Below are 27,510 nucleotides of genomic sequence, written 5' to 3' on the forward strand. Positions count from 1 at the left end.
TTCGAAATAGATGTGTTGGGCAGTTTTATGGTCAACTTTTTGTGTGGTTTTAATTGCTGTTAATTCCTGGTTTTTTATGAACGTAGGGCATTTACGGTCAATTGGGCTGTGTTGATGGTCAATTTCTGGGTTGTTTCGGCAATTTAAGCAGTTTTTTTCGTTTGTGCATTTTTCTCCGTCGTTTGTGTGTTTTGTTTCTGAGCAATTGATGCAAGTTTCTACACTTTTGCATATGGGTGTTGGATGACCGAAGCGGAGGCATTTTTTGCATCGAAGTGGGAGTGGAATATAGTCTCGTACTCGGACTGTTTCGTACCCGATTCGTACTATCTCGGGGAGCTTATGCGATTCAAAGGTTATAATTATTAGTCCAGTTTCAACTAATGTGATGTTGTTGGTGTCGGAGTTAGAGTTGGGGTTTTGCCGTTTCATTATTTTTTTAACTTCAGTTACTTTTTGTGATTTTAGTTCTTGTAGAATTGTATCTTCGTCGATGTGTCTAAGGTCGTTACAGTAAATAACTCCCTTAGAGAAGTTTAATGTTTTATGTTCACTTGCTGTTACATCCACATCTGCAATTTTTGTTAGTTTTAGGAGTTTTCTGGCTTGTAATTCGTTTTTGGTTTTTATTAGCAGGTTGCCGTCTCTTGTACGTTTGCATCCCTCAACTTCTCCTCCACAGGCAAAGTCCACCGATTTTTTAATGATGAATGGTGAAGTTCTTTCGAAAGAGTTGTTGTCTTTTCTTTTAATAATTATAAATTTGGGTTCGCCTAGTTGGGATTGGTATGTTTTTGAAGTAATTTTGTAAATGTTTGGTGGGTCTGTCATGATTGTTGGTTAAGGGCTTGAGCCCGGATTAGCGGTATTGTTGTTTTTGTTGTTAAGTTTTTTATTTTCTCTTTGTGGTTGATATTTGTTTATCAAGATTTTGCTGATAAGAGTTTTGGGCTTACGCGAAGCGAGGCTTTAAACAGAGTGGCACGACTTATCTCTTCGGAGGTTGAAGTGGTACTGATAAACAAATATAGTTTTGAAACCAGAACACCGCCGAAAAGAAGGCATACACTCCAGTAAACCACTTGTGAAGTGGCTGCTTCGGAAAATTATATTTTCACACAGAAGAACTGAAGACGACGACAACGCAATGCACACACGTTTGGAATACTAGGAGGAGCAAGTTACACGGAGGTGGGTTCACCAGAATTATAGGTTTTTTCCCCCAAAAGCAAGAAAACTTTCATACACACACACACACACAAGTCACCAAAAAGAGCAGTGCGGCCAAAAAGACGATAAAGAGGCTACCTACCAGAGAGAGAGAAAGAGAGACACAGATCAGGATCACAGGATGAGCAGGATAAGCAGCATGAGCAGGATAAGCAGCATGAGCAGGATAAGCAGGAGCTGGATGCCAGGAGGTGGAGAAAGGCCAAACATCAAGAAAAATTCTAAATTTAGAGTCACCAAATTAATAGAAAATATTTTTTTTTGTAAATAGCAAAATAAACGGTCCATAGCACCAATAAAAATAAGTCACGCAATAAGCATAGCTTTATAGATTGCCAAAAATGAATTCTACTATACTATATGGTACTTAAGCGCGGTTATCAGCTATTTGGAAAATCAGCATTATACTCGACTCTAAGCCCACACACATACACAGACACACGCACACGCACACACATGGATCTCTTTGCATTGGTGTTGGGGTTCGGCGATAAGAAAATCGAGCCATTAAGTCGCGCCGGCGATTCTATAGACGCTCAGTTGCTTTGGAGCGATTCTTTGATGCAGACGAACGTCGGAGTTTGCGGATTGTAATAAAAGAGCAAGCACAGAGAGAGAGAGAGAGACAGTTAATGAGACAGAGAGATATATATGCAGGTAGGAGCTTTGTATTACGCATACACTAGGGCTTGACTGTATATGTACACATTGTAACGGAGTGCTACAATGTGCTTTTAAGTTATGATTATACAGTACAGTAATTAACCGTTATGTGTGCATACTACAATACTACTTTTACAGTTTGGTAGAAAATCTTCTTTATTTTTATATATGTTTTTAGTTTTCTTATTCCATTTGTCTCTATATACATTTATATTGGGAATTATTTCTTTCGTTCTTTCTTTTTCTATTTTGTCAATGTTAGTCAAAAAGAAAAATTTTCTTTTACCTTATTGTCTGCCTGAATCTAGCTATGGCTTCACGGGACATATTGGGTTAACAGGGCATAGTAGTTTATGCTCCATATTACAATGTGTCTTAAAATTTTTCTTATATATATATATATTTATATTTATTGTTAATTAGTTAATATTTTAGTGCTGCTGATGTTCATCTCCTGGTGTCAGCTGGGCGTCGCCGGGGGTGGCACGCTGATACTCCCTCGCTGCTGTCTATTTCTGGGCTGCTGATGATGTTGATGGCTGCTCACAAGTCCCCAGGCAGTGAGGACTCCAGACTCCTTCGCAGTCCGGGGGGCAGGACTTTTTAGCCTTCGTTAGTGCTGGTGCTGGTGCTGGATATGCCTTTGGTTTTGGAACTTCATTAATTATTGTTATATTTTTAGTATTTTCTGAGTAAGTTTTCTCGAGTTTTTGGGTCTTCAATTCTTCCTGATATTGAAGCAAGTGGTCTAGATCTGCATGTAGCCTTAGAGCTTTCGACCAAACCGGTGGCGTTTGCTGACCGTATATTAGCCACCTTACGTGGGCTATACGTTTGTTCAGCTTGGTATTTAGACCGCCACGGTGTTTTCCCATAACTCAATACAACTCTACTCACTCAGATATTTCCTTAGTTTTGGCAATTGTAAGTTCCATGTAATGATTCCTCGGTCTTCTTCCTCAGCCTTCCAGTCCAGTTTTCCTCCAATATGTGTTTTTTATTTCGTTAATTTGTCCATCGTTGGACGACTGTCACGGTCGCCATGTAATGGGTCGTTCATTGATAACACAAGTCTTTTGGTTTTGATTGCAGCCATCAGGCTGAATTAGGTTTTTATTTGATTTTTATTAAATTTTTGTTTGGCGGAAATGGTTCTGCCAGTTCAACGTCTTTACAGTGTCTGCGTTGTGAGTTTTGAATATATTTCGTCTTAGGCTAAGCCGCGTAGCTGCGCTGCCGGATACGCCAGCGGCGGAGCGGCTTTCTTATGTATATCTTATATATCTAGGCTTATCGAGAGAGCGATCTATGTACTTATGTATTATGCATTTGGTCGGCGTGGGAATGCTGACCATGCACTTATACTTTGTAGCCTTCAAGTGTACGATCATGTTACATCCGCCTTGGGCCTTATTGGTTGCATAAACATAAACATAAACATAGAAACAAAGTGCTGCTATATGTTAGTATGCTATTATACTTAAATGTTCTTAATATTACATAGGCGCATACTACACCAATGGCACCGGAGTTGTTCACTTAATACTTGAAACGTATCAGCGCTAACTAATTATAAGGTATTTGCGGTATTTATTTTTAATCTTCGAAGAGCGTAAACTGGATGTAAATGTGGTTTCACTCAACCTTGACAATTGATGTATGCGTGTTGAGGTGTGTACTCATCTTAAAATCTGAGAAAAGATAAAGATTTTTTAGAAAATTCGAATAATAATTGTGGACAATATTTTTTTTATATTAGTTTATGTTTAATGCTCGTTTATGTTTCATTTGTGACGAGTGAATTTAGTGAACAGTTGAACTGGGCGCGGTAGTCCGTATTCTTCCTTTTTGGCCTTGGCCTACTAATGGTACGGTTGCCACACAATCCTCTGGGCTGCTTTCTCGGGTGCCTCCACACCACTCAGCCTATCCAGCAGATTACCACACACTTTAATCAGAGGTTACTTGGTTAATATTTCATTTACTTTCATTTCATTTATTATACTCTGTACTGCGATATCGGTAACTCCTCCCCCCCTGGAATGAAGTGACGGCCACATCGAAGGAATGGCCGAAACGTAATTTAACGGAATTTCAACAGGGGTGATAATGGTGCTTCTTCTTTCAACATCAGGGTCAATATTGTGCATATGGTATTCTCGTTTGACCGCGCGTTCACACTTCCGAGATCCTTCTGTTAACACTCCGACACTCGGCCTCCTTCCGCACGCGATCTCTCAGATGATTTTTGGATACTTGGTACGCCGTTTAAACAAATCATAAAATCGGGAGAAACCAAATTTTTGTGGTATCAAATATCGCATAAATCACACTGGTTGCAAAATGAAAGGAATATAGTGATCGAAGTCACCGTGTAAGGTGACTTCACCCATCCAGTGAACTTGCACATCAAGCAGCCCGAGACTTTGCAATCGTATTCTGAAACTTCAGTTTCAGATGAGCCCATAACGTTCATAACATTCATAACGTTAGCGTACATATGTTGTGTTGAATCGGCTCCGAAAATGGTAAGTCGAATCGCCCATAACGACTTCATTATAGTCTCCCGTCAATTGCTGATCAATCGAGCCGACACGGATAAGGACAAACAGAGTGCCAAGGTGCTCATTATCTACAGCACTGGAAAGCAGCACATCGTCACCTTCAAGCTGCCCATCCATGCCTTTACAGTGCAAAAGCTGTTTCTCAAGATGAACCTTCATATGGAGGATAACATCACGATTGATTGCATGGAGAATGCCGGTGGTATTATCCATTTGGTGGTCTCTGTGGGATTCGCCATCGGTGATACCATTGCCGATACGATTGCCCATGCGGAGGAGTTCAACAAGAAGGTGCATCAGTCAAAGGCGTCCGCTGGTGCCGCTCTTCCCAACGCGGTGCCCGTTGAAGTGCCACCATCTCGTGCGGTTGTCAAGCCATCGGAGACTTCGGTGGCCAACAATGGTTGCCAGCCATCTGCAACCAAAGGCAAGAAGCACAAGAAAAGACATCGCGCTCCGGGAGACACCAATGCTGACAAAGCGATATCGTCGGCGAATCAAGACGCCAATACTCCCAAGACCAAGAAACAGAAGAAGTGTCATTCTGCAGAGGACAGCAATGGTTATCAAGTTGCTGGTGCTCAAGACAACCCAGGTTTATCTGGCAATAAACAGGGAAGTCAAACCCCTACGGGTAACACCTCAAATTCTCCAAAGAAGAGTAGTACTGCCCAAGTGATATCGTCGGTGGATCAAGACGACAATACTCCCAAGACCAAGAAACAGAAGAAGTGTCATTCTGCAGAGGACAGCAATGGTTATCAAATTGCTGGTGCTCAAGACAACCTAGGTTCATCTGGCAATAAACAGGGAAATCAAACCCCCACGGGTAACACCTCAAATTCTCCAAAGAAGAGCAATGGTCTCCAGGACGTGCAACAGCTGGAGACGCTCTCGCAAGCTCCCAGTCAATCCAGTCGAAGGACCAAGTCGCACATGCCACTGTTAGCAAGAAATCGGAAGAGACAGCTGGTGGATCTCAATCGCGGGTGCAACCGAATGTTGCATCCATACCGGCGCCAGCCGAGAAAGCAACTAGTGACACTATACCCACACCTGCAGAACGCGTAGAGAAGAGTCGCCTGCGCCGGAACAGCAACTGGATAATAAGCAGGGACTTTGACGATGAAGTCATTGTGCTGTTGAGCAGCGAGGATGAGGAGACCACCGCCGCCGACAATGGCCAAACAGAGGGAAGACTCTCCGTCGACGAGAATCCAACGCTTTTCACATATCCGCCCACCGGAACCGGTGGCCTGAGCATCACCATTAAGGACTATATGGGTCTCAAGGAAGGCTCATTTCTGAACGACATAATCATTGATTTTTATCTGCGCTGGCTAAAGAATAACATCGTACCAGAGGGTCAGCGCGATAGGACGCACATCTTTAGCACATTTTTCCACATGAGATTGACCACAGAGACGAGTCCCAACAACACGAAGGAGCCGGTGGCCAAGAGGCGTCACGAAAGGGTAAAGAAGTGGACACGAACCGTGAATATATTCGAGAAGGATTTCATCATAATACCATTCAACGAGAAGTTCCATTGGATACTGGCCATCATATGTTTTCCAAACCTGAAGACCTCCGTGGTTAACCATGATGTACAGACACCCGGCGAAGACATTCCAATCAAACAGCCATTGATTCTCATCTTTGATTCGTTGAAGGGCAACTCACGCGATCGAGATATTGCCATATTGCATGATTACCTCAACTTCGAGTACAAGGCAAAGTATCCGAAAGAGCGGGCGCGCATCTTCAACGGGGATAATATGCCAGGTCTCATTGTGGAGGTGCCGCAGCAGGAGAATCTCACCGATTGCGGCCTCTATCTGCTGCAGTATGCGGAGCAATTCTTCACAAAACCCATCGTTAACTATAAGCTGCCCATTAGGGAGCTGATCGATTGGTTTGACCTGCTCACAGTAACCAAGAAGCGCGAGGATATCGCCAATCTCATCCAGAAGCTGATGAATGAAGGCAATCAGCAGGGCATAACTTTGCCCGTCATAAAGTTTCCCACACTGAATGGCATAATGGTGATGGATGTGGATGACGATAAGGAATGGGACACGGAGGAAGAGAATCAAACTATAAACCAATATAGTTTTGAAACCAGAACACCGCCGAAAAGAAGGCATACACTCCAGTAAACCACTTGTGAAGTGGCTGCTTCGGATCAGATCAGGATCACAGGATGAGCAGGATAAGCAGCATGAGCAGGATAAGCAGCATGAGCAGGATAAGCAGGAGCTGGATGCCAGGAGGTGGAGAATGGCCAAACATCAAGAAAAATTCTAAATTTAGAGTCACCAAATTAATAGAAAATATTTTTTTTTGTAAATAGCAAAATAAACGGTCCATAGCACCAATAAAAATAAGTCACGCAATAAGCATAGCTTTATAGATTGCCAAAAATGAATTCTACTATACTATATGGTACTTAAGCGCGGTTATCAGCTATTTGGAAAATCAGCATTATACTCGACCCTAAGCCCACACACATACACAGACACACGCACACGCACACACATGGATCTCTTTGCATTGGTGTTGGGGTTCGGCGATAAGAAAATCGAGCCATTAAGTCGCGCCGGCGATTCTATAGACGCTCAGTTGCTTTGGAGCGATTCTTTGATGCAGACGAACGTCGGAGTTTGCGGATTGTAAAAAAAGAGCAAGCACAGAGAGAGAGAGAGAGACAGTTAATGAGACAGAGAGATATATATGCAGGTAGGAGCTTTGTATTACGCATACACTAGGGCTTGACTGTATATGTACACATTGTAACGGAGTGCTACAATGTGCTTTTAAGTTATGATTATACAGTACAGTAATTAACCGATATGTGTGCATACTACAATACTACTTTTACAGTTTGGTAGAAAATCTTCTTTATTTTTATATATGTTTTTAGTTTTCTTATTCCATTTGTCTCTATATACATTTATATTGGGAATTATTTCTTTCTTTCTTTTTCTATTTTGTCAATGTTAGTCAAAAAAAAAATATTTTCTTTTACATTATTGTCTGCCTGAATCTAGCTATGGCTTCACGGGACATATTGGGTTAACAGGGCATAGTAGTTTATGCTCCATTTTACAATGTGTCTTAAAATTTTTCTTATACATATATATATTTATATTTATTGTTAATTAGTTAATATTTTAGTGCTGCTGATGTTCATCTCCTGGTGTCAGCTGGGCGTCGCCGGGGGTGGCACGCTGATACTCCCTTGCTGCTGTCTATTTCTGGGCTGCTGATGATGTTGATGGCTGCTCACAAGGCCCCAGGCAGTGAGGACTCCAGACTCCTTCGCAGTCCGGGGGGCAGGACTTTTTAGCCTTCGTTAGTGCTGGTGCTGGACATGCCTTTGGTTTTGGAACTTCATTAATTATTGTTATATTTTTAGTATTTTCTGAGTAAGTTTTCTCGAGTTTTTGGGTCTTCAATTCTTCCTGATATTGAAGCAAGTGGTCTAGATCTGCATGTAGCCTTAGAGCTTTCGACCAAACCGGTGGCGTTTGCTGACCGTATATTAGCCACCTTACGTGGGCTATACAAACGTATAGAACGTATAAACGTTCAGCTTGGTATTTAGACCGCCACGGTGTTTTCCCATAACTCAATACAACTCTACTCACTCAGATATTTCCTTAGTTTTGGCAATTGTAAGTTCCATGTAATGATTCCTCGGTCTTCTTCCTCAGCCTTCCAGTCCAGTTTTCCTCCAATATGTGTTTTTTATTTCGTTAATTTGTCCATCGTTGGACGACTGTCACGGTCGCCATGTAATGGGTCGTTCATTGATAACACAAGTCTTTTGGTTTTGATTGCAGCCGTCAGGCTGAATTAGGTTTTTATTTGATTTTTATTAAATTTTTGTTTGGCGGAAATGGTTCTGCCAGTTCAACGTCTTTACAGTGTCTGCGTTGTGAGTTTTGAATATATTTCGTCTTAGGCTAAGCCGCGTAGCTGCGCTGCCGGATACGCCAGCGGCGGAGCGGCTTTCTTATGTATATATCTAGGCTTATCGAGAGAGCGATCTATGTACTTATGTATTATGCATTTGGTCGGCGTGGGAATGCTGACCATGCACTTATACTTTGTAGCCTTCAAGTGTACGATCATGTTACATCCGCCTTGGGCCTTATTGGTTGCATAAACATAAACATAAACATAGAAACAAAGTGCTGCTATATGTTAGTATGCTATTATACTTAAATGTTCTTAATATTACATAGGCGCATACTACACCAATGGCACCGGAGTTGTTCACTTAATACTTGAAACGTATCAGCGCTAACTAATTATGAGGTATTTGCGGTATTTATTTTTAATCTTCGAAGAGCGTAAACTGGATGTAAATGTGGTTTCACTCAACCTTGACAATTGATGTATGCGTGTTGAGGTGTGTACTCATCTTAAAATCTGAGAAAAGATAAAGATTTTTTAGAAAATTCGAATAATAATTGTGGACAATATTTTTTTTATATTAGTTTATGTTTAATGCTCGTTTATGTTTCATTTGTGACGAGTGAATTTAGTGAACAGTTGAACTGGGCGCGGTAGCCCGTATTCTTCCTTTTTGGCCTTGGCCTACTAATGGTACGGTTGCCACACAATCCTCTGGGCTGCTTTCTCGGGTGCCTCCACACCACTCAGCCTATCCAGCAGATTACCACACACTTTAATCAGAGGTTACTTGGTTAATATTTCATTTACTTTCATTTCATTTATAATACTCTGTACTGCTATATCGGTAACTCCTCCCCCCTGGAATGAAGTGACGGCCACATCGAAGGAATGGCCGAAACGTAATTTAACGGAATTTCCACAGGGGTGATAATGGTGCTTCTTCTTTCAACATCAGGGTCAATATTGTGCATATGGTATTCTCGTTTGACCGCGCGTTCACACTTCCGAGATCCTTCTGTTAACACTCCGACACTCGGCCTCCTTCCGCACGCGATCTCTCAGATGATTTTTGGATACTTGGTACGCCGTTTAAACAAATCATAAAATCGGGAGAAACCAAATTTTTGTGGTATCAAATATCGCATAAATCACACTGGTTGCAAAATGAAAGGAATATAGTGATCGAAGTCACCGTGTAAGGTGACTTCACCCATCCAGTGAACTTGCACATCAAGCAGCCCGAGACTTTGCAATCGTATTCTGAAACTTCAGTTTCAGATGAGCCCATAACGTTCATAACATTCATAACGTTAGCGTACATATGTTGTGTTGAATAGGTTTCGAAAATGGTAAGTCGAATCGCCCATAACGACTTCATTATAGTCTCCCGTCAATTGCTGATCAATCGAGCCGACACGGATAAGGACAAACAGAGTGCCAAGGTGCTCATTATCTACAGCACTGGAAAGCAGCACATCGTCACCTTCAAGCTGCCCATCCATGCCTTTACAGTGCAAAAGCTGTTTCTCAAGATGAACCTTCATATGGAGGATAACATCACGATTGATTGCATGGAGAATGCCGGTGGTATTATCCATTTGGTGGTCTCTGTGGGATTCGCCATCGGTGATACCATTGCCGATACGATTGCCCATGCGGAGGAGTTCAACAAGAAGGTGCATCAGTCAAAGGCGTCCGCTGGTGCCGCTCTTCCCAACGCGGTGCCCGTTGAAGTGCCACCATCTCGTGCGGTCAAGCCATCGGAGACTTCGGTGGCCAACAATGGTTGCCAGCCATCTGCAACCAAAGGCAAGAAGCACAAGAAAAGACATCGCGCTCCGGGAGACACCAATGCTGACAAAGCGATATCGTCGGCGAATCAAGACGCCAATACTCCCAAGACCAAGAAACAGAAGAAGTGTCATTCTGCAGAGGACAGCAATGGTTATCAAGTTGCTGGTGCTCAAGACAACCCAGGTTTATCTGGCAATAAACAGGGAAGTCAAACCCCTACGGGTAACACCTCAAATTCTCCAAAGAAGAGTAGTACTGCCCAAGTGATATCGTCGGTGGATCAAGACGACAATACTCCCAAGACCAAGAAACAGAAGAAGTGTCATTCTGCAGAGGACAGCAATGGTTATCAAGTTGCTGGTGCTCAAGACAACCCAGGTTCATCTGGCAATAAACAGGGAAATCAAACCCCCACGGGTAACACCTCAAATTCTCCAAAGAAGAGCAATGGTCTCCAGGACGTGCAACCAGCTGGAGACGCTCTCGCAAGCTCCCAGTCAATCCAGTCGAAGGACCAAGTCGCACATGCCACTGTTAGCAAGAAATCGGAAGAGACAGCTGGTGGATCTCAATCGCGGGTGCAACCGAATGTTGCATCCATACCGGCGCCAGCCGAGAAAGCAACTAGTGACACTATACCCACACCTGCAGAACGCGTAGAGAAGAGTCGCCTGCGCCGGAACAGCAACTGGATAATAAGCAGGGACTTTGACGATGAAGTCATTGTGCTGTTGAGCAGCGAGGATGAGGAGACCACCGCCGCCGACAATGGCCAAACAGAGGGAAGACTCTCCGTCGACGAGAATCCAACGCTTTTCACATATCCGCCCACCGGAACCGGTGGCCTGAGCATCACCATTAAGGACTATATGTGTCTCAAGGAAGGCTCATTTCTGAACGACATAATCATTGATTTTTATCTGCGCTGGCTAAAGAATAACATCGTACCAGAGGGTCAGCGCGATAGGACGCACATCTTTAGCACATTTTTCCACATGAGATTGACCACAGAGACGAGTCCCAACAACACGAAGGAGCCGGTGGCCAAGAGGCGTCACGAAAGGGTAAAGAAGTGGACACGAACCGTGAATATATTCGAGAAGGATTTCATCATAATACCATTCAACGAGAAGTCCCATTGGATACTGGCCATCATATGTTTTCCAAACCTGAAGACCTCCGTGGTTAACCATGATGTACAGACACCCGGCGAAGACATTCCAATCAAACAGCCATTGATTCTCATCTTCGATTCGTTGGAGGGCAACTCACGCGATCGAGATATTGCCATATTGCATGATTACCTCAACTTCGAGTACAAGGCAAAGTATCCGAAAGAGCGGGCGCGCATCTTCAACGGGGATAATATGCCAGGTCTCATTGTGGAGGTGCCGCAGCAGGAGAATCTCACCGATTGCGGTCTCTATCTGCTGCAGTATGCGGAGCAATTCTTCACAAAACCCATCGTTAACTATAAGCTGCCCATTAGGGAGCTGATCGATTGGTTTGACCTGCTCACAGTAACCAAGAAGCGCGAGGATATCGCCAATCTCATCCAGAAGCTGATGAATGAAGGCAATCAGCAGGGCATAACTTTGCCCGTCATAAAGTTTCCCACACTGAATGGCATAATGGTGATGGATGTGGATGACGATAAGGAATGGGACACGGAGGAAGAGAATCAAACTATAAACCAATATAGTTTTGAAACCAGAACACCGCCGAAAAGAAGGCATACACTCCAGTAAACCACTTGTGAAGTGGCTGCTTCGGATCAGATCAGGATCACAGGATGAGCAGGATAAGCAGCATGAGCAGGATAAGCAGCATGAGCAGGATAAGCAGGAGCTGGATGCCAGGAGGTGGAGAATGGCCAAACATCAAGAAAAATTCTAAATTTAGAGTCACCAAATTAATAGAAAATATTTTTTTTTGTAAATAGCAAAATAAACGGTCCATAGGACCAATAAAAATAAGTCACGCAATAATCATAGCTTTATAGATTGCCAAAAATGAATTCTACTATACTATATGGTACTTAAGCGCGGTTATCAGCTATTTGGAAAATCAGCATTATACTCGACTCTAAGCCCACACACATACACAAACACACGCACACGCACACACATGGATCTCTTTGCATTGGCGTTGGGGTTCGGCGATAAGAAAATCGAGCCATTAAGTCGCGCCGGCGATTCTATAGACGATCAGTTGCTTTGGAGCGATTCTTTGATGCAGACGAACGTCGGTGTTTGCGGATTGTAATAAAAGAGCAAGCACAGAGAGAGAGAGAGAGACAGTTAATGAGACAGAGAGATATATATGCAGGTAGGAGCTTTGTATTACGCATACACTAGGGCTTGACTGTATATGTACACATTGTAACGGAGTGCTACAATGTGCTTTTAAGTTATGATTATACAGTACAGTAATTAACCGATATGTGTGCATACTACAATACTACTTTTACAGTTTGGTAGAAAATCTTCTTTATTTTTATATATGTTTTTAGTTTTCTTATTCCATTTGTCTCTATATACATTTATATTGGGAATTATTTCTTTCTTTCTTTTTCTATTTTGTCAATGTTAGTCAAAAAAAAAAATTTTCTTTTACCTTATTGTCTGCCTGAATCTAGCTATGGCTTCACGGGACATATTGGGTTAACAGGGCATAGTAGTTTATGCTCCATTTTACAATGTGTCTTAAAATTTTTCTTATATAAATATATATTTATATTTATTGTTAATTAGTTAATATTTTAGTGCTGCTGATGTTCATCTCCTGGTGTCAGCTGGGCGTCGCCGGGGGTGGCACGCTGATACTCCCTTGCTGCTGTCTATTTCTGGGCTGCTGATGATGTTGATGGCTGCTCACAAGGCCCCAGGCAGTGAGGACTCCAGACTCCTTCGCAGTCCGGGGGGCAGGACTTTTTAGCCTTCGTTAGTGCTGGTGCTGGTGCTGGACATGCCTTTGGTTTTGGAACTTCATTAATTATTGTTATATTTTTAGTATTTTCTGAGTAAGTTTTCTCGAGTTTTTGGGTCTTCAATTCTTCCTGATATTGAAGCAAGTGGTCTAGATCTGCATGTAGCCTTAGAGCTTTCGACCAAACCGGTGGCGTTTGCTGACCGTATATTAGCCACCTTACGTGGGCTATACAAACGTATAGAACGTATAAACGTTCAGCTTGGTATTTAGACCGCCACGGTGTTTTCCCATAACTCAATACAACTCTACTCACTCAGATATTTCCTTAGTTTTGGCAATTGTAAGTTCCATGTAATGATTCCTCGGTCTTCTTCCTCAGCCTTCCAGTCCAGTTTTCCTCCAATATGTGTTTTTTATTTCGTTAATTTGTCCATCGTTGGACGACTGTCACGGTCGCCATGTAATGGGTCGTTCATTGATAACACAAGTCTTTTGGTTTTGATTGCAGCCGTCAGGCTGAATTAGGTTTTTATTTGATTTTTATTAAATTTTTGTTTGGCGGAAATGGTTCTGCCAGTTCAACGTCTTTACAGTGTCTGCGTTGTGAGTTTTGAATATATTTCGTCTTAGGCTAAGCCGCGTAGCTGCGCTGCCGGATACGCCAGCGGCGGAGCGGCTTTCTTATGTATATCTTATATATCTAGGCTTATCGAGAGAGCGATCTATGTACTTATGTATTATGCATTTGGTCGGCGTGGGAATGCTGACCATGCACTTATACTTTGTAGCCTTCAAGTGTACGATCATGTTACATCCGCCTTGGGCCTTATTGGTTGCATAAACATAAACATAAACATAGAAACAAAGTGCTGCTATATGTTAGTATGCTATTATACTTAAATGTTCTTAATATTACATAGGCGCATACTACACCAATGGCACCGGAGTTGTTCACTTAATACTTGAAACGTATCAGCGCTAACTAATTATAAGGTATTTGCGGTATTTATTTTTAATCTTCGAAGAGCGTAAACTGGATGTAAATGTGGTTTCACTCAACCTTGACAATTGATGTATGCGTGTTGAGGTGTGTACTCATCTTAAAATCTGAGAAAAGATAAAGATTTTTTAGAAAATTCGAATAATAATTGTGGACAATATTTTTTTTATATTAGTTTATGTTTAATGCTCGTTTATGTTTCATTTGTGACGAGTGAATTTAGTGAACAGTTGAACTGGGCGCGGTAGTCCGTATTCTTCCTTTTTGGCCTTGGCCTACTAATGGTACGGTTGCCACACAATCCTCTGGGCTGCTTTCTCGGGTGCCTCCACACCACTCAGCCTATCCAGCAGATTACCTCCCCCCGGCTCAGCTGCTCCTGGCCACTTACGCCGATGACACTGCCATGCTGGCGTCTCATCCTTCACTGCAAACTGCCTCCAACGCAGTCCAGGAATGGCTGCACGCAATCGAAAAATGGACTGCCAAATGGAATGTGGCCATTAACTCCTCAAAGTCAGCCTGTGTAACTTTTTCCCTGCGACCCGGAACCTGCACAAATCTGACCTTCAATGGAAGCCCTATCACCAATGCTAGATCGCACTGCTACCTAGGAGTTCATCTAGATCGGAGACTGACCTGGGGGGCCCACATCACGTCGGTCAAATCTAAGTCACTGGCGAAGCTAAAAAAGCTCGACTGGCTCTTCCACTCCAGCAAACTTCAAATGAGCTCTAAGGCTCTTTTAATCAAAGCCATTCTCGCTCCAACGTGGAGTTATGCCATCCAGGTGTGGGGAACTGCCGCCAAATCCCAGCTTAATAGGCTCCGTGTGGTCCAGTCGAGAGCTGCACGTCACGCATCTGGGCTCCCCTGGTACGTGACGAACATAGTCATCGAAAGAGATCTGAAAGTTACCCTTCTTGGGGATCAGATTAATTTCCACAGCAGCCGTTATGCCGACAGGCTTATGGCCCACCCGAACCGACTAGCAACTATCCTAGCTGATCCCATCTCCCTCCGAAGACTGAAGAGGGTACACCCCAGCGATCTCCTTACCCGGAGGATAACATAACATATTACATTTTCTTTTGTACTTTATAATTAAGATACCACTTGGTCTATTTTATCTTTATCACACATTAGGTTAAGTTCAGAGGAATTACTGAACGATTCCTTTTGAAACCATAATAAATAGAATTAACGCCATAAAAAGCAGATTACCACACACTTTAATCAGAGGTTACTTGGTTAATATTTCATTTACTTTCATTTCATTTATTATACTCTGTACTGCGATATCGGTAACTCCTCCCCCCCTGGAATGAAGTGACGGCCACATCGAAGGAATGGCCGAAACGTAATTTAACGGAATTTCCACAGGGGTGATAATGGTGCTTCTTCTTTTTAACATTAGGGTCAATATTGTGCATATGGTCAGGAATACGAAAAATATATAAATTGTGAAGAGGTGACTTGTAGCCGAAGTCTTCATGGTGATGATGTCATCTTGGCTTGATAAGGCTTGTATAGAGTTTGTGCAGGTTTATGTCTTCGAAAGTGTTTTTTATATTCATCTGCTCGAATGATATTGTTTTATTATGAATTCGTTGATAGATTTTATCTCGTTTTCTGACAATATTAATTTGGGTATAAGATTTAACTTAGTTATTAATATGCTTTCGGCTATGTTACTTATGTGGTTGTTTAAGACATCTATATTGAAATTAATTCTAGTGAATTATTGGAGTAGGTGTATTTCTTTATGCTCATCATTCAGAGTCTTGTAAATGTTGTTATTGTAATTCTTAATAAAATTGTTAATTGTTAGTTGCTCTTAATTAATGTGTTTTGATATATTCTCAATCCTTAGAATAGCTTCTTTGTTAAATAGTGTTTGTTTGTTGATTTTTTCTGTTATTTGATTTTCATTTTCTTGAACAACGTTAAACTTTTCGTCAATAGTTTTTTATTATGCTACCAAGACCGTTTACAATACCTCTTTTTTTCTTTCTTTGGGTAATATGTAAGGTGTTTATTTTGGTTTTTAGCTGATCTATTTTGGCTCTTAAGCCGTTTATAATTTTATCTGAAACTCTTACTTCTTCTAGCTTATTAAGTGCTGCTTCAAAGTTCATAATATTTTCTAAAAGGTCCTGTGTATTAATTTTGTGGAGTAAATGTTTGTATGACTGTATGACTCTTGCGTCTCCCAGGTCTATTTTTGCGATTTTGTCATACTCCTCCAGTGTTTGAATTTTGATAACTTTTGCCGTTACGCAGCAAAATCTGTAAAATATGACCAATATTACTATTTGGTTCTTCTCTTAATTTTTTTCTTTATGACTTTGCCCTTTAACTGTTGTGTCAGTGGTTTCGTGATTGCTGCGAAATCCTTTATGAACTTCCTATAATAGCCAAGTAATCCTAATTAGTTTTTGTGTTTGAGGCATGGGAAAAGCTTTAATAGCAATCAGTTTTTTGGGGTTGGGCTTTATGCCCGAATTGGTGACTACATGACCCAGGTACTCAATTTCCTTTTTGAAAAACTTGGATTTCTCCGGTAGGAGCTTCAAATTTGCTCTACTTAGTCTGTCAAATACTAGCTTCAGATCATTAGCATGTTTTGGAGTGATGCTGAAAAAAGTATAATATCGTCAAGATATATAAGACAGCATTTACCGTCCAGGTCTGCTAGAATGTTATCCATCACCCTCTGAAAGTTTGCTGTTAGTGAGACCGGATGGCATTCTCACAAACTCGGAATGTCCTTCAATTGCCGAAAAAGCTGTTTTACTGATATCTTTGGGGTCCATTTCTACTTGGTGATATCCGCTTGCCAAATCTAGAGCTGTGAAATACTTAGCTCTACCAATTCTGTCTAGTGTGAAGAGTGCTATTGTGAAGGGTGCTATTTTAATGTTTAAGAAAAGAAGAGCTTAGCTTCTGCTCTGTTCGAGGTTCTTTATTTGAATAATCAAAGTGTGCTGAAGTTGGGTTCAGCTAACCCGCACATACATTCCATATATCTATGTATGCAGAAGGCATTGACCACTTGAGCTGCAAAGTGCATGCTCAGCATTCCCACGCTCCGCGATCGGCTTATGTATAAGCGTTAGATCGTATTACTGGGGCGCTGGAGTGCTTACGTAGTTTTTGGTGGTCTTTTTGTATATTTATATTTATTATGACAAAGTGTCACAATGTATTGACGCTAAGTTATACCCAATCATTTATTGTATTGTTAGGGTAGATTAGTCCAATATGCTACACTAGGACATCGTTCATATTTGGCATAGGGTATTTGTCTTTTACGGTTTTCTCATTTAACTTTCTATAGTCTATTACCAACCTCCATTATTTGTTACCTGAAGCGTCAGGTTTTTTTGACACCAGAAAAATGGGTGCGCCCCATGGAGAGTGGCTGTATCTGATAAAGTCTTGTTCTAACGTCTTAGTGATCTGTCTTTGAATTTCCTGTCTTTCTACTGGACTATACCGGAATGGCTTTGAATGTAGTGGAATTTCGTCTGTAGTCTGTAGTCTGTATTTTGTGCTTAAGAAGATTAGTAAAAGTCAAGTTGTCCCCCTCTTGGTGGAACAATTTTGGAAACCTTTTACAGAGATTCTTTAATGCAGTAAATTCTTCTTCTTAGTTTGGTAATTATATTCGTTCTGTCTTGTGGGGTGTTGTTGCTAAACTCGGATATAGCATTTACCTCGATAAAATCGTTTCCGGTATATCTCTCAACCTGTAGTTTTGCGTCAAGACACAATTTCTGTTTATCTTGAGAAATGTTGACTACTTCCATAAAACTGGAGTTGTCTATATCTTGGTATAGACCTCCTGATATGAGTAGATTGGGTCGGACAAGTTAATTCTGTCTGTGTGGAATATCAACTCTGGGCTGATGAATGACATGGTCGCCCCTGTGTCTATTAGGAATTTTAGCGGATATCCAGATTTGAGGTGGATCATATCGAAATTCTTAACCATAATGTAATCTCCTACTTTGTACTGCGTACTTTATTTTTCTTATTATTATATCCATTTTCATTATCCCTCTGTGCTTTTAATTGCGATTCTCTAATTTCACTAAAATTATCTAACTCTTCTATTTTTTGTCTTAATTCATCAACAACTTTTCCCTTTTGTTCAATTCCAAACAACATCTTGCTGGGAGATTCCGCTACACTTCTTTGTTTGGTATTTTTCAGAGAAAATTCTACGTCTTCAATAACTGCATCCCAATGCAATCCCTTTTCAATGTCTGTTAATTTAGCTATCATAGGCCCTAATATTCTATTGACTCTTTCTACCTGTCCATTGGCCTGGGGTGAACCTGTCGCTATATTTATGTGTTTAATATTATACTCTTCCATACATTTTGCAAAATCTTCGGATGTAAAACAGGTCCCCCTATCTGATACTATAACTTTCGGCCTGCTATATGATCTAAAATAATCCTTTAAAGCTAGAATTACTTCCTTTGTGTTCGTTGTTTTTGTTGCGTATAACCTAACATATTTAGTGAAAACATCTATTATTACAAACAGATGTTTCTTTATTCTACCGTCATCTACCGGTCCATAATGATCGATATGTATTATCTCAAACGGCACGTTTCCCTTTGGGATGCTATGCAGCATTCCTTCTTCTTTTCCCGACTTCGGTGAAAATGCCACACATCTCAAACAATTTCCTATATGCCTAACAACTTTTTCTTTCATATTCGAAAACCAATAAGTCTTAACAATAGCATCTATAACCTTATCTCTCCCCAAGGGACCTAATTCATTGTGATAATTATATAAAATTTTTTCTTCCATTTCGTCTGGTACACAAAACAACAATCTTCCACCATTTGCCTTCCTATAAAGTACACCATTTCTCATTTCAAATATTTTATCTTCCGTTTTCCCTAACTTTTTCCTAATATCTTTCAACTTTTTATCTTTTGCTTGACAAATAGTTAAATTATCTTCAAAACTATTAGTTTCTATCACTAATATGTTCGTATTTCTGCTCAATGCATCCACATGCTGCATATGCTTTCCTTCTTTATGAACTAACTCAAAATCGTACTCTAATAGTTCTAATGCCCACCTTGCAATCCTAGGATTTAATTCTACTCTATTTAACGTTAAAGTTGATGCGTTGCAATCAGTAACAATTTTAAATATCTTTCCCTGTACATAGATTCTAAATCTTCTTAATGCATACAGGATGGCCATTGCACTATGGTCCAGAATTCGTTTTTTTTGGCGTAAAGTCAAAATTTTTATGTCAATATATCGTCCTTTAGCAATTATTTTCTAATAGAAAATTAATCATATAAATAAAAACCAAAAACAAAATTGACCGAAAGCTTCACTTAATCGTTTTATGAGCTTTTAAAGGTGAAGTGTTAAACAGCTGATTGAGAGAATGCAATTTCCAAAAAAATTATTTGCTTACATTTGCATGTGGTATGATCGTTAATACGCATCCAAAAATTATTGTAAAATATGGAAAATAAATGCCAAGATATGATGTTTTTAACTTATGTAGGAAATATATGTATAGTTGTACTGTTTTTATGTTGTGTGACATCCAATTTATGTGTATTTTAACAGAAAATTCTAACGTGTCCCCTGTGTTTCGTGGAGTATAACTAATTTTCTGACAATTTCTGACAAAAGTTAAAAACGTCAGTTTGTACCTTTAACTATTGTCTTTCACGGTAAAGTAATATCTTTTGCCCATTTTTGCTCGTTTTCTTAAAAATTTGATTTTATATAGGCAAGTTCGAGTTCAGACATAGCGACCTCCTGGACATTTGGAGGCGTAACAATAGGCAAATAAGTTATGTTTCAGATTACGTTTATTCCGCAATCAACAACAATAATCAGGAATCAAAAAAGACAGAAGAGATTTACAAAAAAATAGTAAATTTTGAATTATTTATTAAAAAAAAACTGCCCGAGTGTAACAGATAACTAGACCGACTTTTTTTCCAAACATACCAAGTGGATGGCGTCTAAGATAAGAATTCTTGTTAGTGATTTTGAAAACTCCAAGGCACCGAAGCAAATGGGACGCCGTAACTTGTCTTAACAAAATGCAGGAGAAAGATTAAAAAGGTAACTGAAAATGCGAGTGAAGCCCGGAATAAGCTTTACAAAAGGGACCGACTATCACATGCAAGGAAAAATAGTCGGATCATAGGATGAGTAATATTTTCCACAGAGCGATTGATTACTCGGACCCACTATTATCAACAATTAGTTTAAAAAAGAGAGAGAGAAAATATAGGAAAAACCACTTCCGAAGGCAGTAATAAGTCTTTTGGAAATACAGTCTAATTTTAAACCTGATCCATGAGACCAAATATTGGATTCACATTCTGATTCTCATTCGAGTTCAGATTCGGAAATTTATAATGTAGAACTAGAAGAAGAAGAGGGCGATTATTTTTAAAACAACAATATACACGACTTTAAAAAAAAAAAAAAAAAAATATTTTGTTGACTCCTGAGTCATACCAGTAGTTAATATGGGAGGCAAGAGAGGGCGTGGTCGCACAGACTCCAAATTTTGTGCGCAAACTATTTGTGATTTAACAACAAAATGTACAAAGTTTCAAGTCTGTATCTCAATTTTTAGACTTTATGCCAAAAAAATCGAATTCTGGACCACAGTGCATTGTTTCAAGTTCAAAACTATGATATTTGGCCTCATCCTTTGTTGTGGCTTTCGAGTAATAAAATATAGGGTGCCATTTCATATCCTCTTTCTTTTGCAATAACACTGCACCAAAGCCTTGTGCACTTGCATCTGTATGTAACTCTATTTCATCCATATAACAATATAACCCTAACACTGGAGCTTCCACTAACTTTTTCTTAAGTGTCTCAAAACATTCTAACTCTTTTTCTTCAAACGAAAATTCTTTGTCTTTCTTCAATAAGTCGTATAAAGGTCTTGCAATCGTTGAAACCCCTTAATGAATCTTCTAAAATATGAACCCAATCCTAAAAAGCTTCTGACATCATGCACCTTATCTGGTACTGGAAAATTTTTAATTGCTTCAATTTCCTTGTCATTGGCCTGTATTCCCTTACTTGTTATTAAAAATCCTAAATATTGTACACTCGATTGCAGAAACTCACATTTATCCATTCTCAGCTCTAAATTGTTCCTCGTCAACCTGTCAAAAACTTCCCTAAGTACTTCCATATGTTCCTTAATTCCTTCGCTAGCTGTCATAATGTCATCCATATATATAATAACATTATCCTGCCTTATCATATCCTCGAAAATTCTATTAATAAATCTCTGAAAGACCGCCGGTGCATTTTTCAGACCCATTGGCATCCTTAAAAATTCAAACTGTCCTAAAGGCGTCATAAAAGATGTATATTTCATTGATTCCTTATTAACAAAAACATGAAAGTAGCCATGTTTAAGATCTAACTTCGAGAATATCGTTTTATTTACTAATCTATCCAACAGATCATCAATCAATGGTCAAGGATATTTATCTTCTAGGAGAACAACTAAACGGTTTCGGGTCATTTAATCTTAATTGTATTTCACACCGAATCTCCGGTTCATTCGGTCTTTCTTTATTAACATAACAGTTTTCTACCAACTCAATAAATTGACATTTCATATTATGATCCACCTGATCACCTATTTTGTAATCAATTGAGTCATCTATTACATTAATTTCAAGCATTTCCCTCTCCGCTGTGCTTATTTCAGCATAGACAGCTTTCTCTAATTTTTATTTTTTACCTTGTCACTAATCATTTGACTTTTACTACTACCTTGACTATCACTATCGCTAGCTGTTATACTATTGTTGTACATATTTGTTTCTTCTAACATTTTATCGCTTTTCTTGTTACATCGACTTTCAATTTTATCCACTGTAATCATTTTCAAGGTGTCCAGATTCAAGCATAAGTTGCATGCTTCCATAAAATCTCTTCCCAATTCTACATCATGACTCATAGACTCGTTTGCCACCATTATTAAATTAAAGTGTATTTTATTCAAATTTTTCATAATGTAACACAGTATTTTTCCATATGTTTTCAAGGAACTTTTGTTTAATCCGTAAAATGAACTTGAAACTGGTACTTCAATAACATCTTTAGGTACTTTACTAATTTTTATGAACGAAATGGGGCTTCCCGTGTCTATGAGGCATGCTGTAATAAATTTTGATTTAGAATTGTTCATAAAAATTATTTCAAAATATCTTACGTAATTGTTTTCATCCCCATTCTTGTTTTTCAGACACTTTGCTGCAAAGTTCCCCATCTCACCACAGGCATAGCATGACCCTTTTTCGCGCTTTGGCTTCCTGCACTCTTTGGCCCAGTGTCCCTTCGAATTGCAATTGAAACAACGCAAGAGTGTGCTGTTATTATTGTTCACCGATGTCACCTTCTTGTCGGCTTCATCCATTTTCGGTAGTTTCACTTCGGCAAATGCCCGCTTTATGTGCTGGATATCTTCAAAGCATTGGATACGGGCTTGGTTACGTAGCGTTTGATTCGGAATACCTTCAATGAGGAGCGCCACCAATTCTTCATCATCCATTTTTATAAGCAACTGCATAAGCAAAAAAGCTTTCGCCCGAGTTATGATTAAGGATGCGAAGTCCTTAAGGTAGTTTTGCTGGTGTTGAGGGTTTGGTGTTAGTTGCCCGAAGTTCCGAGTTTTGTTTTAGAGAGAAGACGTTGATTCTTGTTCGATGACAAAACTGATCTGATTCTTTATTTCAGCGGCGGTCACAATGAGAGTGCCTTAAATACTACATGTGTAAGTGTAATCCATAAATGCCGAAAATGTAAAGCGCTGTGTTGCCTATTCTTGAGTGGGTTAGTTCTTTGCTGATGTCGTGCTCCTATTACCCAGTCCGGAGGAGTAGGGGTTTCCTGTTGAAATGCAATGTAAACATTTCTCCGCTGCTGGCAACGACCGTTCGCTGGACGGTCGTTGGGTGGCCTAATTCAACCCAGTGCTTACATTTTGGTTGCTTTGTACCAATTCCAGGGTAAGCCGGGGTGGCTTTGCTGGAGGGCCTGTGTGCCGGTTGGAACCGGTAACTCCCGCTGTCCATTTTCGTTCCTCAAATTTTCGCCTTGTTTCTAACTTCGACTTCCTCTCTCCAAACATTGATATCAGCACAGCTGCCAACTGCTCCGTTGGTAGCAATACACGTTCTGGATCTGCATGCAACCACATGCATGCTTTTCCTTTTATCTTACTGACGATCAACATCTTTATATACGGTTCATTTATTCCATAAACGCTGGCTATATTTTTCACCTGTAGGATCCATTTGCGTGCACATGCATCTCCCGAAAATTCATTTACTGCATCGGTTGCCATACGCAATAATAAGTCAATATTTTGCACAGCTTGTCCCACTGTATATCGTTTATTCTCGCCACATTCTTTGCTGCTTTTCTCACCGCCGCCATCTTTGTCGCCGTCTTCGCTGCCGCCAACTTCGTTTTCGTCGCTTTTCCCATCGCCGCTGTTTTTGTTGCGAGAGTTATGTATGATGGTAAGTGGAGTGTGTTCCTGTCCAGGGTGATGTTCCTGTAAATTTCCACAATTGTCCAAGTTCCCAATGAAAAGAATAAATGTTTTCGGAAATTTATAAAGGTTCTTTATTTGCCAATGGCTAGCTTAAAACTGACTCTATATCTAACTTAAAAGAATCCAAGTGGCCCGCTGGTGAACGTCGATCTGCTGACCCAGCAGATTTGGGGAGAGTTTCCGTTTGCTGAGTTGTCGTCTGAAGTGGCTTGTACTCTTGCACAAGAGTACGACGAACTATGTTGCAGTTACTATGTTGTGGAATTTGGGGGTGGAGGCGGCTCGTGAATGTAGACTGCTGCAATGGTGTGGGTGCTGACGCTAACAGTTTGCTCGTGGAGGTTTAGGGGGCGGGGGAGAGGACGTGGGTATAGCTGATGTGGTAACTCCTCCCCCTAGAATGTAGTGACGGCCATAACGAAGGAATGGGCGAAACGTAGTTGACCGATGGTGCAGGATTGGGTAAGTAAGTGATTTTTCTTTTTACTACCAAGGTATAGATTATAAAGATGACCAGGATATATGTATATATGTAGATGACCGATTTGTAGGTCAGGAATCGAAGATCGGTTGTAGATTGCTTGACTCGAAAAAATTTTGCGTTGTTTTCTTGGAGGTGAAACACGATCTTATCAAGATTCAAATCCTCCACTGTCGCATTTATTGTTATATTTTTGACTGCCGGTAGTGACAGTTTGATCTTTTCCTTGTAAAATAATTCGGTGTCATCATATTTGACTCCATCAATGAGTATGGAACAGTTGATATGGTTAATAATTGTTGTTCCCTCAATGAGGAAGGGTTCTGCACAACTCGGTTAGGCCCACGTTTGGTTCCTGCTGATGACCACGATCCACTGTTGCTCCGGCTCCACCACTATTTCGTCGGTGTCCACATTCTTTGCCTCGCAGCTTGGTTTCATTCCTAATTTAATCTGTTTAACACACTCCTTGTTGTACATAATATTCTCCGCCAATCTGGGGTCGCAGATATAAGTTCCATGTATCCTCGGGCATTGCTCTTGAAAACTCGTTGTAAAATTAAAATTGTTATCATGCAAAATGAATTTAGGTAGAATGAGAAAGTGAGAGCCGTTTATGGGTAAGTTAATTGAATGAGATAGTGTATAGATGTTCTTATCAAATATAGGTATTTTTATTTGAAAAATAATTTGTGTTCTTTTGGATTTTACCTCTAAGTCGAGTAGTCTGTATATATGTTCTTCGGAATTTTTTGAAAAATTTTGAATTTTGAAACTCTGTGCAATATCTTTTAGTTCTCCTATAGGTAAAATAAAACTTGGGAATATCCTGAGTTTAGCTAATAAAACACTCTCGGCTATATCATTTATATGATTCTGAAGAATGTCTATATTGTTATTTATTATATTTAATATTTGTAAACTTTTGATTTTCTTATCTTCTATCATTAATTCCTTAGAAATGCTATTTCAAAAATGGTTAATGTACTCCTCAATCTTTTCTTGTTCTTTAACAAAGTGTGTGGACATATTATTGAAATTTAAAATTATGTCGTTATTATTGGCTATTTGTTGCCAGAGGTTTTTGTTAATGGTTTTTTCGTTTTCAAATACCTTGTTGAAATTGGTTGCAATAGCGGATGCGTCATCTGCATCCATATTTCCTGTTACTCTTTTAATTACGTGACCTAATCCATTTATCAAACCTCTCTTTTTTCTTTGGTTTGGGGTCAGTGAGTAAACTTTTTCTTTAGCTTGAACTATTTTCCTTTGTAATGAAGATATCGAATCCTTCGAATCTTCGTCCCGTAAGTTGTATAAGTTTGTTTCTAGTTTATTTAGGTAGTTAGTCAATTCCGTTAGTTCTATTACATGTGCCACTGAACTATAGGTCTGAATGATCCTCGCTTCTCCCAGATTGATTTCTGCTAGGGGCGTATTTTCCTTAACATGTTGGACATGAAGCAGTTGAGCTGCTATCATGCATAATCTGTAACGATATTATTATACAGAAGTTAGTCACAATTACGTCTAGTCTTTTTCTTAATCTTTGATTTGTGTATTTTCTGTCTCTTGTTGGTAGTCAAAGTTATTCCGTTATCACTAGCTACCTTGTGTTTGGTGAATCTGGGTGTTAATTTGTTTCTTCTATTTTCTTTTCTGAAGATTGTGTCTCCCTCTTGTACCTCTAAGGGTGGGGTTTTATCGACGTTAAGTTTCTCGATAAAGCCTTAATCGTATCTATTTTCTTTGGGTTAGGTTTAACACCTTTTTCTGTCACAATGTGACCAAGATACTCTAATTCTTTCTTTAGAAACTCTGATTTATCCGGCTGAAGTTTTAGATTTGCCTGCGTGAGTTTCTTGAAAATAGAATTTAGATGATTCATGTGCTCCTCGAGCGAGGTCGAAAATACTATTATATCATCTAGATAGACCAAACAAAACTTGCCATTATACTCTGCTAAGACATTACCCATTACCCTTTTGAAAGTTGCGGGTGCATTGGATAAGCCAAATGGCATTCGAACAAACTCATAATGTCCACCTACTGCGGAAAATGCTGTTTTCGCTCTATCCTTAGGGTCCACTTCAATTTGGTGGTAACCACTTGCCAAATCTAAGGCTGAAAAATACTGGGCCCTGCCTAGTTTGTCTAGTATTTCGTTTATTTGTGGCATTGGCTATCTATCTTTGATAGTCTTTTCATTTAGTAATCTAAAGTCTACGACCAATCTCCACTTTCGTTTGTTTGAAGCGTCTAGTTTCTTTGGGACCAAGAAAACTGGAGCACTCCAGGGTGAATGACTGTGTTTAATTATATCTTGTTCCAGACGTTTATTGATTTGTTCGCTTATTTCTGTCTTTTCTGACGGACTATATCTGAATGATTTTTTGAATACAGGGATTTCGTCTGTAGTATTAATATTGTGTTTGACTATATTGGTAAAGGTTAATTTATCTCCTTCTCTGTAAAATATATTTGGATATTGTTTGTGTAGTTTTGCGAATGCAGCTTTTTCTTCTAAGGTTAAATGTCCTTATCTTAGATTGCTGTTACCCTCTTTCTTACTGTCCGAAACTACCGAGCCATAGTCCTTAACATCGTTTATTATTATAAATTCGTCCGTGTTAAAAAAGTTCACTTCTAATAGTGTCTCTAAATATAATTGTTTTTCATTAACAGAGTAGTTTGTCACTTCCATACAACTGTAATAGTTGTGGGCTGTGTATAAGCCACCTGTGATAAATAAATCGTACGAAATTTTTTGATCTTCACACAAAAATGTACCTTCCTTAATTGAAACTGGTAGAGTTACCAATTTCTTGGAAGATTCCTCAATGTTAAATAATTTTGCTTTTTGTTTTACTTGTTGGAAAAGTCCAATTGTGAAGCTGGGTGTCATTAGAGTTTTACTCGGAATGTCTATTACTCCTGACATTGTATTCAGAGTATTCATGCCTATAAGGCCATCAAAATAGTTGTGAAATTCGAAGAGCAACAATGGAAAATTTTCATTACAGTTGTATTTATTGAATAGCTTGACTTGGGTCATTTTGTTCACTTTATGAGAGCATATGGCTGTGATAATTAAAATCGGTCTCTCAAGTATTTGTTGGTTCTCTTCTTTAACGAGTTCTGGATTTATGAAAGATGAAGTGGCACCAGTATCCACTAGAAATTTTAGTGGTCTATTTGAACCGAAATTAATTAAAATGTAAAGTAGAGAACCTCCAACTTCAAATTTCTCTAAGTATCCCGTCTGTCCGACGAGGCCTTTAACTGAAAATTTCCGTCATCAATATTGTGTAGCTCCTGTTCA

The 27,510-nt window shown here is 39.7% G+C and overlaps 1 protein-coding gene across 1 annotated transcript; it reads left to right on the plus strand.

Annotated features, from left to right (window-relative positions):
• Positions 1 to 4,433: 4,433 nt before the first annotated feature.
• Positions 4,434 to 11,923, plus strand: LOC117149474 (ubiquitin-like-specific protease 2; the record flags this gene model as incomplete). Its single annotated transcript, XM_033316781.1, has 2 exons — positions 4,434 to 5,052; positions 10,554 to 11,923. Coding segments are annotated over 2 exons (1,989 nt in total), but the record flags the coding sequence as incomplete, so codon positions are not given.
• Positions 11,924 to 27,510: the final 15,587 nt, after the last annotated feature.

Source organism: Drosophila mauritiana, unplaced genomic scaffold, assembly GCF_004382145.1.
Source record: "Drosophila mauritiana strain mau12 unplaced genomic scaffold, ASM438214v1 U_228, whole genome shotgun sequence".
Lineage (NCBI taxonomy): Eukaryota > Metazoa > Arthropoda > Insecta > Diptera > Drosophilidae > Drosophila > Drosophila mauritiana.